This window comes from Giraffa tippelskirchi, chromosome 3 (assembly GCF_054371585.1).
Source record: "Giraffa tippelskirchi isolate mGirTip1 chromosome 3, T2T-mGirTip1v1.2.pri, whole genome shotgun sequence".
Lineage (NCBI taxonomy): Eukaryota > Metazoa > Chordata > Mammalia > Artiodactyla > Giraffidae > Giraffa > Giraffa tippelskirchi.
In genome coordinates, this window is record NC_137277.1 from 36,227,804 (window position 1) to 36,244,437 (window position 16,634).

At 49.6% G+C, this 16,634-nt stretch overlaps 2 protein-coding genes across 3 annotated transcripts; both read left to right on the top strand.

Moving 5' to 3' along the window:
• Positions 1–799: 799 nt before the first annotated feature.
• On the top strand, positions 800–9,760 carry LOC145540398 (asialoglycoprotein receptor 1-like). Its single transcript, XM_081574962.1, has 8 exons — positions 800–1,027; positions 2,192–2,358; positions 8,188–8,321; positions 8,556–8,627; positions 8,787–8,873; positions 8,965–9,106; positions 9,338–9,454; positions 9,601–9,760. Exons 1-8 carry the CDS (start codon positions 800–802, stop codon positions 9,758–9,760), a joined length of 1,107 nt encoding a protein of 368 aa, XP_081431088.1.
• Positions 9,761–13,773: 4,013 nt separating this feature from the next.
• SLC16A11 (solute carrier family 16 member 11) lies at positions 13,774–16,518 on the top strand. Of its 2 annotated transcripts, none has more exons than XM_081578855.1 (6): positions 13,774–13,987; positions 14,226–14,305; positions 14,553–14,760; positions 15,078–15,221; positions 15,387–16,154; positions 16,247–16,518. In XM_081578855.1, exons 1-6 carry the CDS (start codon positions 13,957–13,959, stop codon positions 16,474–16,476), a joined length of 1,461 nt encoding a protein of 486 aa, XP_081434981.1. In that variant the 5' UTR covers positions 13,774–13,956; the 3' UTR covers positions 16,477–16,518. The 2 variants fall into 2 exon arrangements, with proteins under 2 accessions (XP_081434981.1, XP_081434982.1); XM_081578856.1 differs by having other exon boundaries at positions 13,865–13,969.
• Positions 16,519–16,634: the final 116 nt, after the last annotated feature.

The following is a 16,634-nucleotide window of genomic DNA, read 5'->3' on the forward strand; positions in this document are numbered from 1 at the left end:
CGTGTGGCTATAACATTTGGTGCGTTGGCCGGGAAACTCCTCACTTTGAGGAGACAAGTCCCGTTTGGGACTATTCCGAGGCCTTGTGGCTTGAGTCTTCTAGAGGGGGGACGGCGCCTTGCCCTTCTAGAAAGATTCTGCTTCTCAATGCCCAGACCTTTCAGGTTAGCAGGTAGTGAATGGCAGCAGGGCAACTGAGCGCTCAGGTGAGGAGGAACCCACCCGGCAGGGTGGAAGAGGGGGCCTGATCATCCCCCTGGGAGGGACTAAAAGGGGCACGGACCCATAGGAGCCCGGAATAGGCAGGCGGCGATTGCTTGGTACACAGGTCGACGAGTGTGTTAGGGCTTAGGAAGGGAATTTGTGAAGGTCATTTAGGAGGTGTGTCCACGCCGTCTCAGGGGAAATTATTACCAAGCTATCGCCAGAGGATTTTTAGGATAGAGAACTGGTCCTTGTATGCTCGTATTTTGCCCTCCCCCAGGAGGTGTCCCGTCTGCTGTGAAATTCTTGACCCCCTCAGAATTGTCAGGCTAAAAGGAGGGGGATACATAAGTAACTATGAATTGGCTTTTCCGGAGACGGCCTGGGACATGGGATATTTAACCCAACTGTGTTTTCATCTGCACCTGATGAAGCCCACCAAGGCAGAACAGACTTTCATGGAGAAACAGTCTTGGACCACGTGGTGTTCTGGTTCGGCCGTGCTGACCAGCAGGTGAAGACACGCCGATCCCCCTTCTCCCTCTGGGATCTGGCAAGATTTGGACGAGGATGAGCTGCCCCTCCCCCATACTGGATGATGATGCGCCTGCAGCCCAGTGCTCCACCAGGACCGGAGGCCACCTTAATGCCCAATCCAGGGCCAGGTGATGTTCTTGCAGTAACCGTGGCTCCTCCGGCAGCTCTCCCGGAGGTTGTAGAGCCGCCACCTCGGCAGGCTCCGATCCCGGTGGCAAAAGCCTCTGGCCAACACTTCCAGGATCCGGCTCCAGCTGAACCGCCCAAGTTATACCCGTCTCTCCAGGTGAGTACTGACAAGAAGGGGAGGGAGACATTAGAATTAAGCAGAGACTGCGCTCTGCCAGAGAGCCGGAGGGAACGAAAGAGAACAGACAAGAGATTCCCAATGCTAGCTGCTACTCTGGGAAAGTCTATCTCGGGCCCTCCAAAAACCTCTGCCCCAGGGACAGGACAGTCCTTCAACCGGTCCCAACGGAGGCCCTGGTCCCCATTACAGCCAAACCAGTGTGCCCTGTGCTGAGGTTTTGGCCTCTGGAAAAATGAATGCCCTAAGGCAAGGGAGGAAGAGGAAGCTCCTGCAGTTGTGGGGCTTGCTGACTTGGAAATTAAATAGGGCTGCCGGGGCTCAGAGATATTAGGTCCCCGAGAGCCCATGGTAACCTTAAAAGTGGGGGACCAAACATTCCTGAGTGCCCAGTACCCCTGTTGGGAAGAGACTTGCTCTCCAAGCTAGGAGCACAAGTGACTTTCTCCCCTGAAGAGAGGCCCACCTTCTGGATGGGACTATGACTTGTTTGTTCTCTCTCTCAATACCCACCCCAAGATGAGTGGAGGTTGCATGAGCCTCCAAAGGAAGAACCAGGTGGGCTGGAAAAACATGAGAGAGAGATAACTCTATTCCCTGAGGTCTGGGCGGAAGACAACCGCCACCCCCCCACCCCCCGCAGGCTGGCTAAACATCAAGCCCCAGTGATAATAGAACTCAAGCCCAGTTAAAAAGCACCAGTACCCACTACCAACAGAGGCCCGGGCTGGCATACTACCCCACATCAATAGATTGAAACAAGTGGGCATTCTGGTAGAGGGCCAGTTGGCTTGGAATACGCCAATCCTGCCAGCCAAAAAGGAAGGAAGACAAGACTATAGGCCTCTACAAGATCTCAGGCTAGTCAACCAGGCTACTGTGACTTTACACCTCACTGTTCCAAACCCCTATACCTTACTTAGCCTCCTCCCACCGAGGACTAAAGTTTATACTTGCCTAGATCTCAAGGATGCCTTCTTCTGCATACGCCTTGCCCCAGTGTCACAGCCCGTCTTTGCCTTTGAATGGGAAGATCCAGTCGGGGGCACCAAACAACACCTCACCTGGGCTCCCCCACAAGGGTTTAAGAATTCCCCAGCCATCTTTGGGGAAGCCTTGGCTTCTGACCTGGACTCATTCCAGCTGGACAAGTATGGATGTTGGCTCCTACAATACATGGATGACCTGCTGCTGGCTGCCGAGACCAATTTAAAATGCTGGGAAGGGACAAAAGCACTACTCCAGCTGCTGATGGAATCAGGTTACCCGGTGTCGAAAAAGAAGGCACAGATCTGTGAGGAGGGGGTAAGGTATCTGGGGTTTGTTTTAAAAAAGGGCACAAGGTTACCATTACCTGCTGGTCATGGTGTGTACATTCTCGAGATGGGTAGAAGCTTTTCCTACCTGGACTGAAAGAGCATCAGAAGTAGCCCAGTGCCTGCTTAGAAAAATAAGTTTCCAGATTTGGATTTCCTACCAGCATTGGATCAGACAGGGGCCTGGCTTTTGTAGCTGATTTAGAACAACAAATAAACAAAACTTTAAACATCAAATGGAAACTGCACACTACATATAGGCCCAGAGTTCTGAGATGGTGAAATGAACCAACCGGACACTTAAAGAGACTCTCCAGGTGGATCATAGAGACTGACTGCTCCTGGGTGGACTTGCTTCCGACGGCTCTGCTCAGACTCAGGATGAACCCACGGTCCCAAAGCTACTCTCCATACGAAATTGTGTATGGGAGTCCCCCTCCCATAATAAAACAGGTGTCAACAAATTTGCCTCAGGTAAGGGGAGATAGAATTTCACAGCAGATGGAACTAGGTAAGGTAATAAATCAGGTAACTAAATTTGTACAAAAAAGGGTGCCGTTCCCCCTTGGGGAACAGATTCATAAGTTTATGCTTGGTGAGCAAGTACAGACCTACAGTCAATAGACTTGGGTCATGGAGTTACATATTATGTAAACAGCAGTTTCATAAAAGTAACAAAAGCGGTAATTCAAAATAAGATGGCATTAGACATACTCACAGCAGCCCAGGGGGGGGACTTGCGCCATAATTAAAGTCAAATGTTGTGTATACATCCCTGACCTGTCTGAAAATGTATCTACTGCCTTAGAGAATATGTAAAATCAAGTGAAAGCAGTGTCTGATGAAAATATTCCCTTTTGGACTTCGGTCCTGTTCTGGGTAAAGGGAGATTGGTGGAAAACTATTGTTACTGTTGTCATAATAGTTCTAATCATACTGCTTTGTGGGCCCTGCTTCTTACAATGTCTTGTGAACTTTGTAACCCGGAGGTTGATAGCGTTCTCTCATGTGGGTGGCCAGAGGGCTAAAGTACAATATATCTCAATGAATGATGCTCGTTATGAAAACTAGGAGCATCAAGAGGGGGGAATGAAGAAGGAATTCATGGGGCCTGGACTCCATCTTAGGCCTGTTCATGCTGATCACGTTCGGCCACCTCTCTAATGGACTCTGAACTCTGTGCTTAGTGCCTGTGGAAACGACAATAGAAGGACAAGACCCCCTCCAGACAGGGGAATCTTGAAGATTGTATTCAGGTTACTCATCACCTAAGGGAAAACATACACTAATCCCCCTACCTCCGGACAGGTCATCGATTTTTTTCTGTCACCTCGGGCTTATTGATAATTGATTGTTTGAATATGGGGTTATTGTGATTGTATTTACCTTTCCTTTGTTTATGTAAGTCACAAGGAAATTGGGGTGGTGGGTTCAGACACGTACACATGGGGTATAAAAGATTTTCACAAATGCTGGTCGGGGTCCTTGGCTAAGAGAAGACTCTGCCTTGGGCCCGCCGGTGTAATAAACTGCACTCCACTACCTGCATTGTCCTGAGTGAGTTTGTTTCCCAAAACGCGTGGCTATAACAAATGAAGCAGTACTGTGGTAGACGCAAAGATAAGACAGCCAGACCTCACTTCCAAAAAGGACTTGGTACCCAGTCATGGGGTGTGTAACCTGTGCACACAGCCACCTCCCCTGAGGTCCCACCCCTGCTGTGGTAGCCATATCCAGTAACAGCGAGATCAGGTAATAAAGGCCCCATTTCTATGCAGCAATGGGCAACTCTGACAGCCAATGCAGTTTGAACCCCTAGAAGCCCCTATCTGATGGGCTAAAGCTTTGAGGGGTCTTTGTAACTCTTTAACTTCTCCCTCTACCACCACCTTCTTTCCCCTTCCTTTCACAGGTGCTGATCCCTAATAACTAAACTGTACCCCAAATTCAGTCTCCACATTGATTCCAAAAACCCAGCCTGTAACAGATACTAATCAAAACACCGAATAAATGCAAAGCAAGAAAGCAAAGGAAAACTGGAAACAATCTAAATGTTTATCATAAGGGGAAAAGCTTAGTCAATAAATTATGGCACAGCTTATGAAATGAGATGAAGTTAAAAAAGGAATAAAGGACATCTTATGAACTGATGTGGCCAAATATTCCTGATACAATGTTAAATGAGTTTTAAAATGCAATTATCAGAGCACAATCGCATTTAACTAGAAAATAGAATCTGAAATGTATTTGCTTTCCTTCTTCCCCTTTTAAGACAATAAGAATCTTTCCTATGAAAAGATTGTGTGTGTGAATTCAGGGAAAACCCCTTAGAGGGATTTAGAGAGCTGACAGGATTAAACTGAACCCCTTTCATGAAGATAGTATATTCAGAGAGAGCCCAGGCTAGGGTGTAGGGCAGCCCTAGGCTGAAATTCTAGCTCTTAGGCTTATAGGCGAGTGATCTTGGGCAAGTCACAGGATGGTTCTGAGCCTAAGTCCTTCATCCGAAATCCCTCCCAACATTCTTGTGAGAATTGAATGGTTAATGCAAATGTCTGGCACAATCCTCATCACAGATTTGTGCTCAATAAGTTCTGTTCTTTCTCCTGGATCCTCCCTTCCCATTCCAGCCAGGAGATCCTATTCTCCGCCACCTCTTCCCTCCATTCAAATGAAATGAGGATGTGGCAGGGAAAAGCCAATTCTCACTCCATGTTGGAACTGTTTCTCTGAGTTGAATTTTGTTATTATAATCATACATAAAGACCTACCTCAGAGCATCTGCCCCTCTGCCTGACTGTTAAAGTGTTCAGGACTCTGTCCACCTGTGGATGGAAGGAAGGAAGAAATCAACACATCCCTGCCTGAGGTTTGCCATTCTGGGAGATATTTGCAAGACTAATGGCCTTTATACTTTGTTTCCTCACCCCTTTCCTGACCCCATCTCTGTTCTATAAAAGAAGATGGTTATTTTGAGACATTATTCTGCCATCTTCTGGCAGTCCAGCGCCTGCTTTCTGAATAAAGCCTTTTTCCTTGCCTCAACACCTCGTCCCTGTCATTCAGTGATCAGAGCAAGCTTGGACTTGATAATAAGGAGAGCTGGCCAGAACTCCAGGAGCTTGATGGCTGAGGCCCCAGAGGAACATGCCAGGGGCCCTGAGTCAGGATTGAGCAAGAGTAGAGCAAAGGGCTCCTCTGGACCTGGGTTTGCAACGATGGAGACATCAACAATTCCGAGATGTTCACATCAAGGAACTGTAAAGAAGGTGTGGGGCAGAGGAAAAGCAACACTGGAGCTCTGATTCCTTCTGATCCAATGTTTCACTGCCAAATAGTAAAATTAAGGAAGTCACAGGAGGTCTAAAAAAGTCCAGCTGCCCCACACATGCCACCTCTGCCTGAGTTTTGATTTCAATTCCTTCTTTTTTTTTTTTTTATTGCAGTTAATAACTTTATTTTTTTTATTTTTATTTTTTTAGTTTATGTAAAATTTATTTTTTTTTCTTTTTTTTTTATAAATTTATTTATTTTAGTTGGGGGCTAATTACTTTACAATATTGTAATAATTCCTTCTTATTAGTTACTGCCCCAAATTGAGGAAATGGGAGTTTCTCAGATTATAGCCTCTTGGTCATTCAGACACAAAGACCAGCAGGTCTCCACTCAGTTAGGTGACTCTTCCATCAGCCGCCCCCATCCCAACTGTCCAGGATTTAGTTTTTTCCAACTCTGGTCATTGCTGCACAAAGAACTCAAGAATCACAGCCTCTTGACTTCTCACAGATAAGGGGGCTGGGGATGCATGTGAGACTAAAAGGGCAGGGAGGGTGTCAGAGAAAGGAAGGAGAAGGGACCATGGGTCTTTGGTGGAACTGAATGGTAAGATATATAAGGGGGCAGGTTGGGGATTTAATGACTCAGTGGAGATTTTAGACTCTATTCCCTTCATTGGATTCAGTTTAAATTAGGGCAGATACAACCTTGGTCACAAACTGATACTCACAGTCAACCCCTTCCCTAGCCCGGTTCTAGCCCTGTCTTCAGCCTGCACTCCAGCCACATCTCAAACTCCATACCAACCCCAGTGGCAGCTTCACCCCCAGAGTTCTTACATCATTTAAAAAAAAAAAATTGGGGGCAGCCCAGCAGGGCACACAGGATCCTAGTTCCTGACTAGGGATCAAACTCCTGCCTTGTGAAGTGGAAGCATGGAGCCTTAACCATTGGACTGCCAGAGAATTCCCAAGTTAGCTTGACTCTTAACACCAGCCTGCCCTCCCCCGCAAAGCTTGAACCTCAACTCTGTCCTATTTTCAACTTCGCCACCAAGCCTAGGTCCATCTCCATTCATGGCTTCAACATGAGTACTGACCCCAGTACGAGTTCTGATCCTAGCAGGAGATGCAACCTCAGTTCCAGCCCCAACATCAGACCCAGTCCTAGCAATGCATTTAGCTCCAACTTTACCTCCACCGTCACTCCAAACTCAACCTGACCCTAGCTCAAACCCCATCCCTGACCCCACCTCTGACCTCAGCTGCAAACCCAAGTCCATCCCCATTCCTAGCCTTCACCATGGGTTCCTTTTCAAACCTCACTCTTCTCTCATCTCCAGCCCTGCCTGCAGCTCCTCCCTGGTCCCCACGTTCCCCTTTAATCCACCTCCTGCCCCAGCCTGCCTACTGGCCCTGCCTCCACTTCTACTCCAACAGACTCAGAGACCATGTTGGTCCAGACATGTCAGTGAAGTACAAAGACCTTCAGTACTTGGAGAGAAAAAAAGCCAGGGGTTTACAGAGTGTAAGGGAAAAGGGAAATGGTCTTTGCTAAAATCTCTTCTTAATATGTTTAGAAGGCTTTCTGCTGTCAAGTGTGTCATGTCTGCACCTCTACCATGTGTCCTGGTGGGGTCTCCCACTCTGAAGGGGATCAGGGCCTAGCCTCTGGGGGACCCAACATGAAGAGAATTCAAGATCCATAGTGGGCCTGACTTCCTGTGCCCTGAGGAAGAGCAAGAGTGCAAACTGTCTTTCTAATGTGTTTTCACCCTTGAGTGTGAGCTTTCCCTAAACCTTGTGGGCTTAGAGTGTGGGCTGCCCCTAGCTCTCTCTGGGTCCTCCTGCTACCTCCCCAACTCTAATGAGAGGACCTTACACATTGCGACGGTCCTCTGTCTGTGTGTCTTTGCGTACACGTGCCCCCAGGCATGTGAGGGGCCCCTGTATCTGAGCACTTGGGCTGGTCCATGAGGGGTCAGAGACCTGGACACCCCTTGCCCCACAGTTCTCATCCAGCCTCCAACCAGAATGAGCTGCACCAGCCTCCTCCCTGAGAGGTCCCTGTGGCCCCATCCTCGGCCCCATCTGTCCCACCAGCTGGACCCCCTCCTCCTGACACCCTCTCCTCCTGCAGCGCTGTTTTCTTCTCAGACTTTCCTGAAGTGGCTCCTCTCCAGCCCTTTCCTCCTCCTGCTCTCCCTGGGCCTCAGCCTCCTGCTGGCCAGCGTTTGTGTGAGGGGATACCAAAGTCAGTGGCACATGGTGGGCAAGGAAGAGAGAAATAATGAGGTGTGGTGGGGATGCTGAATGCAAGAGTGATTGGATGAGGATGACTGCTGGCTCTGTCACTTGTCAGCTGGGGAATGTAGTCAAATTATGTCCTCTGAGCCTTAATTGCCTCACCTGCGGTATCAGATAACAATAGGGCCCGTCCCTTTGGGTGGGGTCACTGAAGGGACCCATGAGATGATGCATGTTAGGGGCCTGATGCTGGCACAGAGAGGGCCTGATAACCCTTAGCACTGATTGTCCCATCCGCCAGATCAGATTTCAAGTTTCAGAGTGACCTGCAGACCCTGAGAACAAGTTTCAGTAACTTCACTTCAAACACTACTGCCGAGGTCCAGGCACTGAACTCCCAGGGTGAGCCTGGCATGAAACAGGCTCTGGACTGGGGTGAGGTGGTGTGGGGGAGGGGTGGAGGCTGACTCCCGAGTCCCTGAGTCCTCCAGGAGGCAACTTGCAAGAAATGAAAACATCACTGAAAGCTGAGGTGGAAAGTCACAAGCAAGAACTGCCAGCTGGTAAGAGACCCTCAGGGAGAGGGTGTGGAGAGTTGGGGGCTGGGCTCTCAGACTGGAGGGTGGGGGATGGGAGCAGTCACAGGGTGCTGAGTGTCCTCCCCTCCAGCCCGTAGCTTGAATGACAAGGTGCTTTCTCTGGAGAACAGGCTAGAAAAGCAACTGGAAGAACTCAAAGCAGGTCAGGCCCCTACTGCCTTCTATCTGGGCATGAGGTGTGTGGGAGGGCAGGGGGGTTCCTAGGCTGGGTCCTGGGCATGGACTCCCAGTCTCCAGGGACTTGTGGAGCAGAAGCCACACCCAGGGCACTGTACCCACTGCCCATCTGTGTGCATCCCAGGTGATTCTGAAAGGCTCCTTCGAGTCCAGCAGCTGGTCAAGAATCTGAACTCCCTGACCTGCAAGATGGATGCTCTCAAGAGCAATTGTAAGAGCTGTGTGGGGCATGCCTGGAGCCAGTTCCTGCCCACATCCCCCTGGGCAGCATCTCAACCACTCCTCCAACCCTGGTCCCTTAGGCTCTCAAAACACAGCCTGCTGTCCCCTCAACTGGCTGGAGCATGAAGGCCGCTGCTACTGGTTCTCTTCCTTGGGGAAGCCCTGGCCAGAAGCTGAGAAAGACTGCCAACTGAAGAATGCCCACCTGGTAGTCATCAACTCCAGAGAGGAGCAGTTGAGCCCCTCAAGCTCAGGTCCCAAGACTGGTCTCATTGGCATCACCTGGGGAGTTTTAACAACCTTTGCCATCTGAGCCAGATCCTCAGAGGTTCCACTGGTCCCAGCATTGGGATCAACACCCTGAATCTCCTCCATGGCTTTAATGAACCCATGAAGTTCAGAACTGCTAGTTCAAGGAGCTGGCCTGGCAGGGGCAGAAGTCACCACTGCCCTTCTGTCATCCCAGGATTTTATCCAGGCCAACCTACGTCCTCACTTCACCTGGATGGGCCTCAGTGATCTGGATGGAGTCTGGAAATGGGTGGATGGGTTGGACTATGAGACCAACATCAAGTGAGTGCCTTGGCTTTCTATGCCTTCTTCCTCCTTCAGCTCTGCTCCTCCAGAGTCTGACCCACAGCCCCTTCTCCTCAACCTGGATTCTGTTCCATCTGTTCTTCCTAGCTGGCTGTTTTCCTCTCACCCTCCCCCTCACCCACGAATTGGAAGCCAGGCCAGCTGGATGACTTTCATGGGCATGGGCTGGGTGGGGGTGAGGAGTGTGCCCATTTCTACCCCCATGGCGAGTGGAATGACGATGCCTGCCAAAGACTCTACCGCTGGATCTTCGAGGCTGGACTGAGCAAAGGCAACTAAGAGAATGGCCCCCTGCCTGGGAAATGGCAGGGTGGGGAAGGGGGACCCTTCTCCTTGTAGGACAGCAATAAACCCTGGGAGATTAGAGCACTGCCATTGATTTGAGGTTCTTTTTTTCCCCTTAACTTTTAAAAGACTAGAGTTCCTAAGGTATTTTTTAAAAATTTCTGCTTTATTGAGGTACAATTGACATATGAAATTGTAAGATATTTAAATATTGGGATTTGATACATGTATACTTTGTGAGAGGATTCTCACATCTAGTTAATTAACATATCCATAACCTCACAGGTTTATTATTTTTCCTAGGTGAGAACACTTAAGTTCTACTCTCTTAGCAAATTTCAATTGTAAAATACAGTGTTATCAACTATGGTTACCATGTTTTATGTTAGATTTTCAGCTATAAGACTTATTTTATAGTTGAAAGCTTGTTCCCTTTTACCAAACTCTTCCTATTCCCCTCAACCCCCAGCCACTGGCAACGACTTTTGCACTTTCTATTTTTCTTCCTGACTTTTTTTTTTAATGATTCTGCAGATAAGTGATATCATGCAGTACTGTCTTTCTCTACCTGGCTTATACTACTTGATATAAATACCCTCTAGTTCAATTCATATTGTTGCAAATGGCAGGATTTCCTTCTTTGTCAAGGCTGAATAATATTCTGTCATTATATATATATACGATAGAATATTATATATGTATATATGATAGAATATTATATTATTCTTTATCCGTTCATCCACTGATAGACACTTAGGTTGTTTCCATATCTTGATCATGGTGAACGATGCTCCAATAAACACGGGAGTGCAGGTATCTCTTTGATATCCTGTTTTAATTTCCTTTGGATATAAACCCAGAAATGGAATTACTGGATCATATGGTAGTTCTATTTTTCATTTTTTGAGAAACTTCTATTATGCTTTCCATACTGGCTGTACCAATTTACATTCCCACCAAGAGTGCATAGGTGTTTCTTTTTCTATACATCCTCACTAACCTAAGGTTTTTTTTTAACCTGAAAAATCAATTTTACTGAAGTGTAATCCTTACACAATAAAATGCACCACTTAAAGAGTAGAGATGACTTTTGGTGTGGCCCAAAAGTGTATTGTATATTGGTGTTGATAGACAATACAGTGTTATCAACTATGGTTACCATGTTTTTTTAATGTTATATTCTCAGACCTTTTCATCTTATAGCTGAAAGTTTGTTCTCTTTTACCAATCTCTTCCTATTCCCTTCCAACCCCCAGCCCCTGGCAACCACTTTTCCACTTTCTTTTTTTAATGATTCTGCAGATAAGTGATACCATATTGTATTGTCTTTCTCTATCTGGCTTATATTACTTGTTATAAATGCTCTTGAGTTCCATTCATCTTGTTGCAAATGGCAGGGTTTCCTTCTTTCACAAGGCTGAATAATATGCTGTCATTTTATACATACATATATGTATATATTGGATATGGACTTCCTAGGTGGCACTAATGGTAAAGAACCCACTTGCCAATGCACAAGACGTAAGAGATGCAGGTTCCATCCCTGGGTTGGGAAGATCCCCTGAAGAAGGGCATGGCAATCTACTCCAGTATTCTTGCCTGGAGATTCCCATGGACAGAGGAGGAGCCTGGTGGGCTACAGTCCATAGGGTCACAAAGAGTCGGACATGACTGAAGTTACTCAGCATGCACAATATATATTGGCTATATGATAGAATATTATATATAAGTATATATGATGTATAGATCATATATACTATTTTCCAGTAGTCATGTACAAATGTGAGAGTTGGACCATAAAGAAGGCTGAGCACTAAAGAACTGATACTTTCAAACTGTGGTGTTGGAGAAGACTCTTGAGAGTCCCTTGGACCACAAGGAAATCAAACCAGTCAATCCTAAAGGAAATCAATCCTGAATATTTATTGGAAGGATTGATGCTGAAACTAAAGCTCTAATACTTTGGCCACCAATGTGAAGAGCTGAGTCATTGGAAAAGATCCTGAAACTGGGAAGGATTGAGGGCAGGAGGAGAAGGGGGTGACAGAGGATGAGATGGTTGGATAGCATCACTGACTCAATGGACAAAATTTTGAGCAAACTCTGGGAGATAGTGAAGGACATGGAAGCCTGACATGCTTCAGCCCATGGGGTCACAAAGAGTTGGACACGACTTAGCCACTGGACAACAAACTAATGGAGTATTATATTATTCTTTATCCATTCATTCATTGTTAGACACTTAGGTTGTTTCCATATCTTGACTATTGTGAATGATGCTCCAATGAACACACAAGTGCAGATATCTCTTTGATGCCCTGTACAGAATCTGCCTGCAATGAAGGAGACCTGGGTTCGATCCCTGGATTGGGAAGATTCCCTGGAGGAGGGCATGGTAATCCACTCTAGTATTCTTGCCTGGAGAATCCCCATGGACAGAAGAACCTGCTGGGCTACAGTTCATGTGGTTGCAGAGTCAGACATGACTGAGAGACGAAGCACAGCACAGCATGGCAGTTCTATTTTTTATTTTTTGAGGCACTTCTATATACTGGCTATACCAGTTTACACTTCCATCAGTAGTGCTAAGTGTTTCTTTTTCTCCACATCCTCACCAATCTAAGATTTTTTTTAACCTTAAAAATCAGCTTTATTGAGATGTAATTCTTACACAATAAAACGTGTGTGTGTACTCAGTCATTCGTTGCGTCTGACTCTTTTCAACGCCATGGACTGTAGCCTGCCAGGTCCCTTTGTCCATGGGATTCTCCAGGCATGAATAGTGGTGTGGGTTCATAAGTATCTTATAAAGGTGCTCAGCATCACTTTGTACAACTCCCAGGCCCTAAGGACCCAGTCTCCTCTTTCACCCCCTCTGCAATTCTACTTCATCATGGGGAGGGAGTGCTTTGTTTCACTTGGCCTCATTCACCTTGGAGCAGGGTCCTCACGGGCCATTGCTGGAAGTGGGGTCCCTGCCCTCCCTGGTGCCTGAGGATAGGCTGGTTCTGCCTTCCAGGTGCCTTTCACAGCAGCACCTCAGGCTAGGGAAACTGGTGAGACCACTTTCCTAGGGTGGTACCTGGCAAGGCTCCTGTACCCCCTCCAGGACATTTCAAGCACAGAGCATGACATATTAAAAAATCTAGGAGTGAGAAAAAGCTAGAAACGCCCATAGAGCAGGTGAGCTGCTAATAGTTGATGGAAGGGTGTAGAAAAGAGGGGAGGGAGGGCTGGGATGGAAAGATAGTCTGGGTCTACCTCTGATTGGGAAAGGCTTTTATCCAAAGTAGAGAATTTTGTTTTGTTTTGTTTCCTCTTATAGGCAGTAGAGAGCCCTCGAAGACCATATTGTGTCGTTAGGTTCACAGTTTCACTAATTAAGTTGTTTTTATTTGCAGTTTCTCAACAATTAGAAAACACTGCCACCATGTGGCCGTCGGCCAAACTGTAATGCAAACGGCCAGGTTTTCTCTGATGTTGCTTAAACGAGAGAACACATCCCTTGATTCAAAGTAAATCAATGATAACCTTAATCTTAATGTAAAAAGGAAAGTTTTCCCAAGAAATCAATACCTGGGTTCAATTTTCGGATTTCTTACTTTGTTTTTAAAATTCCCATCTAAATCTTCAGGGATTCTGATCTCAAGAATCCTTTCTATTCCCAGAAATCCCTAGCTCAGAATCTATCTACCATTTCCAGGTCAGTTTGGCATCAAATTGTCTCCAGGCCGTTTCCCTCCGTGGTGGCAGATTCTATTTCAGTAGTAGGTCTGTTCTTGGATGGTTCCACAGTTGGACAGACCTAAACTCAAATATTTCTTTTTTTTTTTCTTTAAAGTTTGGTGATTCAGGCAAATCACCTAACCTCTCTAAGTCTCAGTGACTTCATCTGTAAAATGGGGGGAACACCTTTTCACAGCGTGATTGTGAAGATGCAACATGACGTGTATATGTCCCTGGCCCATCACAAGGAAGTCTTCCTTCCGCTCTGTCCTGGAGGGCGTATTGTCGTTGAGAACGCAACATGCACTGCATGGAGGTCTGTGATTTAACACCCGAGGTTTACCAGGTTCTCCAGCAACGTTCCCTGAGAACGTTGGAGCTACTCATCCCCTCAGGCTTTGGGAGGACCACTCCTATTTCCGTGCGTTGCCTACCAACGTTGGGTAGGCTGGCGATTGCAATCCATGCATCTCCCAGGTGCGCAGCCAGCCGCAGGTGCGTGGGCATGGGCGGGGAGGTGTTCATTCCTCGCCCCTCCCTTCCCTGGGATTGGGGGGTGTAAATGGATAATTCAATCCCCGTGGGACTCGGCTCGGTGGATTGGCTGTCTCAGCTCGCCTCCGCCCTCGGCACCCCCCGCGTCCCAGGTGGCTCAGGCGCCCTGTGGCGTTCTCTGTTTACCTTGAGAGCCGGTCCAAGTTGGGCTCCATCTCTGCATTTGCTCCCCTCTAAGGCCCCGCCCTCCGGGGAAGCGGGGAGAAAACCAGGCCGAGCCATTCTTCGCCCTTCCCCTTCCCCGGACCGCCCGGAGAGGTAGGGTTAGGGGAACCTGGTGTGTGTGGGAGGGGGAGTCTCAGAACTGGGGGATCTGGCTGTTATCCCGCTCTTGTACGGCGCGTACCTGAAGTTCTAGTCCTAGGCCCGAACACCGCCCTCACCCCACCCCACTCCCTCCCCGCCTCTGTCCTGATGTGCTCAGGGCTGGATCTCAGGTATGCCCAGGTCCCTAAAGGAGACACAGATTTGGCGACTTATCTGATAGATGTTCCCCCTTTCCCAGGAGGCGATGACCCCCAAGCCAACCGGACCCCCGGACGGGGGCTGGGGCTGGGTGGTGGCGGCCGCAGGGTTCGCGGTGAATGGGCTCTCCTACGGGGTGTTACGCTCCCTGGGCCTCGCCTTCCCTGACTTCGCGGAGTATTTTGACCGAAATGCTCAGGAGACGGCGTGGGTCAGCGCTCTGGCCCTGGCAGTGCAGCAGGCAGCCAGTGAGGAGGGGCCCCGAGGTGGGAGGCAGGAACTGGGGTGAGGGGAGGTGCCGTGAGAGCAGTGGTAGGGGACACACCTGACTGGTTACCAGACAACCTAAGAAAAGCCGACCTTTAGAGTTCGACCTTCAGACCTAGGTCGAATTTAGAATTCTAAGTTCTAGAGTTGAGTGGGTCTTGAGATGAAGCGGGGCGGGGTGGTGGTGTTGCTATAAGGCGGGGGAGAAGTTTAGGCCAGGAAAACAGACAATGAGAAGTGTTGGAGCGAGTTTGGGGGTCCAGGGGGCGTGCCTTCGCTTGACTCCGCCCCCTTCCAGGCCCAGTGGGCAGTGCCCTGAGCACCCGCTGGGGGGCGCGCCCCGTCGTGATGGTTGGGGGCGTCCTCACCTCGCTCGGCTTCGTCTTCTCGGCTTTCGCGCACAGTCTGCTGCACCTCTACCTTGGCCTGGGCGTCCTTGCTGGTGAGGGGAGAGGGATACCCGGGTTCTTAAGGGGGTGATGGTGGAGATAGGAGCTTGTCAGGTACGGAAGCCAAGAGGGCGGGGGCCTCCTGCGAGAAACAGAGCTGGGATGGCAGGGCCTGGCATCCCTGGTTTCTGTCTTTACCCGGTCCTATCCATTCGCAGGCTCCGGCTGGGCCCTGGTGTTCGCCCCTGCCCTGGGGACCATCTCCCGTTACTTCTCCCGCCGTCGAGTCTTGGCCGTGGGGCTGGCACTCACGGGCAACGGGGCCTCCTCGCTGCTCCTGGCGCCCGCTTTACAGCTCCTCCTTGATAATTTCGGCTGGCGGGGCGCCCTGCTCCTCCTTGGAGCCGTCACCCTCCACCTCACCCCCTGTGGCGCCCTGCTACGACCCCTGGCGCTTCCTGGCGACCCTCTGGCCCCACCCCGAAGCCCTCTAGCTGCCCTCGGCCTCAGTCTCTTCAGACGCCGGGCCTTCCTAGTATTGACACTAGGCACGGCCTTAGTGGGGGTCGGTTACTTCATCCCCTACGTGCACTTGGCTCCTCACGCTTTAGATCGCGGCCTGGGCGGGTATGGGGCGGCGCTGGTGGTGGCGGCGGCTGCGGTGGGGGATATGGGCGCTCGGATCCTCTGCGGGTGGCTGGCGGACCAGGGTTGGGTGCCCCTCCCGCGGTTGCTGACGATATTCGGGGCTCTGACAGGCCTGGGGCTGCTGGCGGTGGGATTGGTGCCCGTGGTGGGGAACGAGGACAGCTGGGGCGGCCCCCTGCTGGCCGCGGCTGGGGTCTACGGCCTGAGCGCCGGAAGTTACGCCCCGTTGGTTTTCTGTGTGCTCCCGGAGCTGGTGGGCATCGGAGATGTGGTACAGGCCACCGGGCTGGTGATGATGCTGCTGAGCCTCGGGGGGCTTCTAGGCCCTCCCCTGTCAGGTAAGGGCCAGAGCCAGCAGATCCGCTCGCCACCCCCCATCCACCTGCATCTGGGGACCCAGGCCTCTAAGTTCCTTTCCCTCTCCTCTCAGGCTTCCTAAGAGATGAGACCGGAGACTTCACCGCCTCCTTCCTCACGTGCGGCTCTTTCGTCCTCTCTGGCAGCTTCATCTATTTGGGGCTGCCCAAGGCGCTGCCCTCCTGCCATCCGGCCTCACGTCCAGGCACTACACCCCCTGAGATGGGGGAGCTGCTCCCGGTCCCTCAGGTTGCCCTGCTCTCCCCGGGAGACCCTCCCTCCACTCTGGACACCACTTGTTGAGCCCCTCCCCCAATAAAGACTTTTTATCTGCTTTTCCTGCAAGCTCCAATTGTTAGGCAATCTATGCTGCAAACATTCTGCTTAAGATATCCAGAAAAGCTGGTTGATGGGAACAGGATCCCCCTAAGCCATGGCGGGTGGGAAGGGTGTTTGTCCTG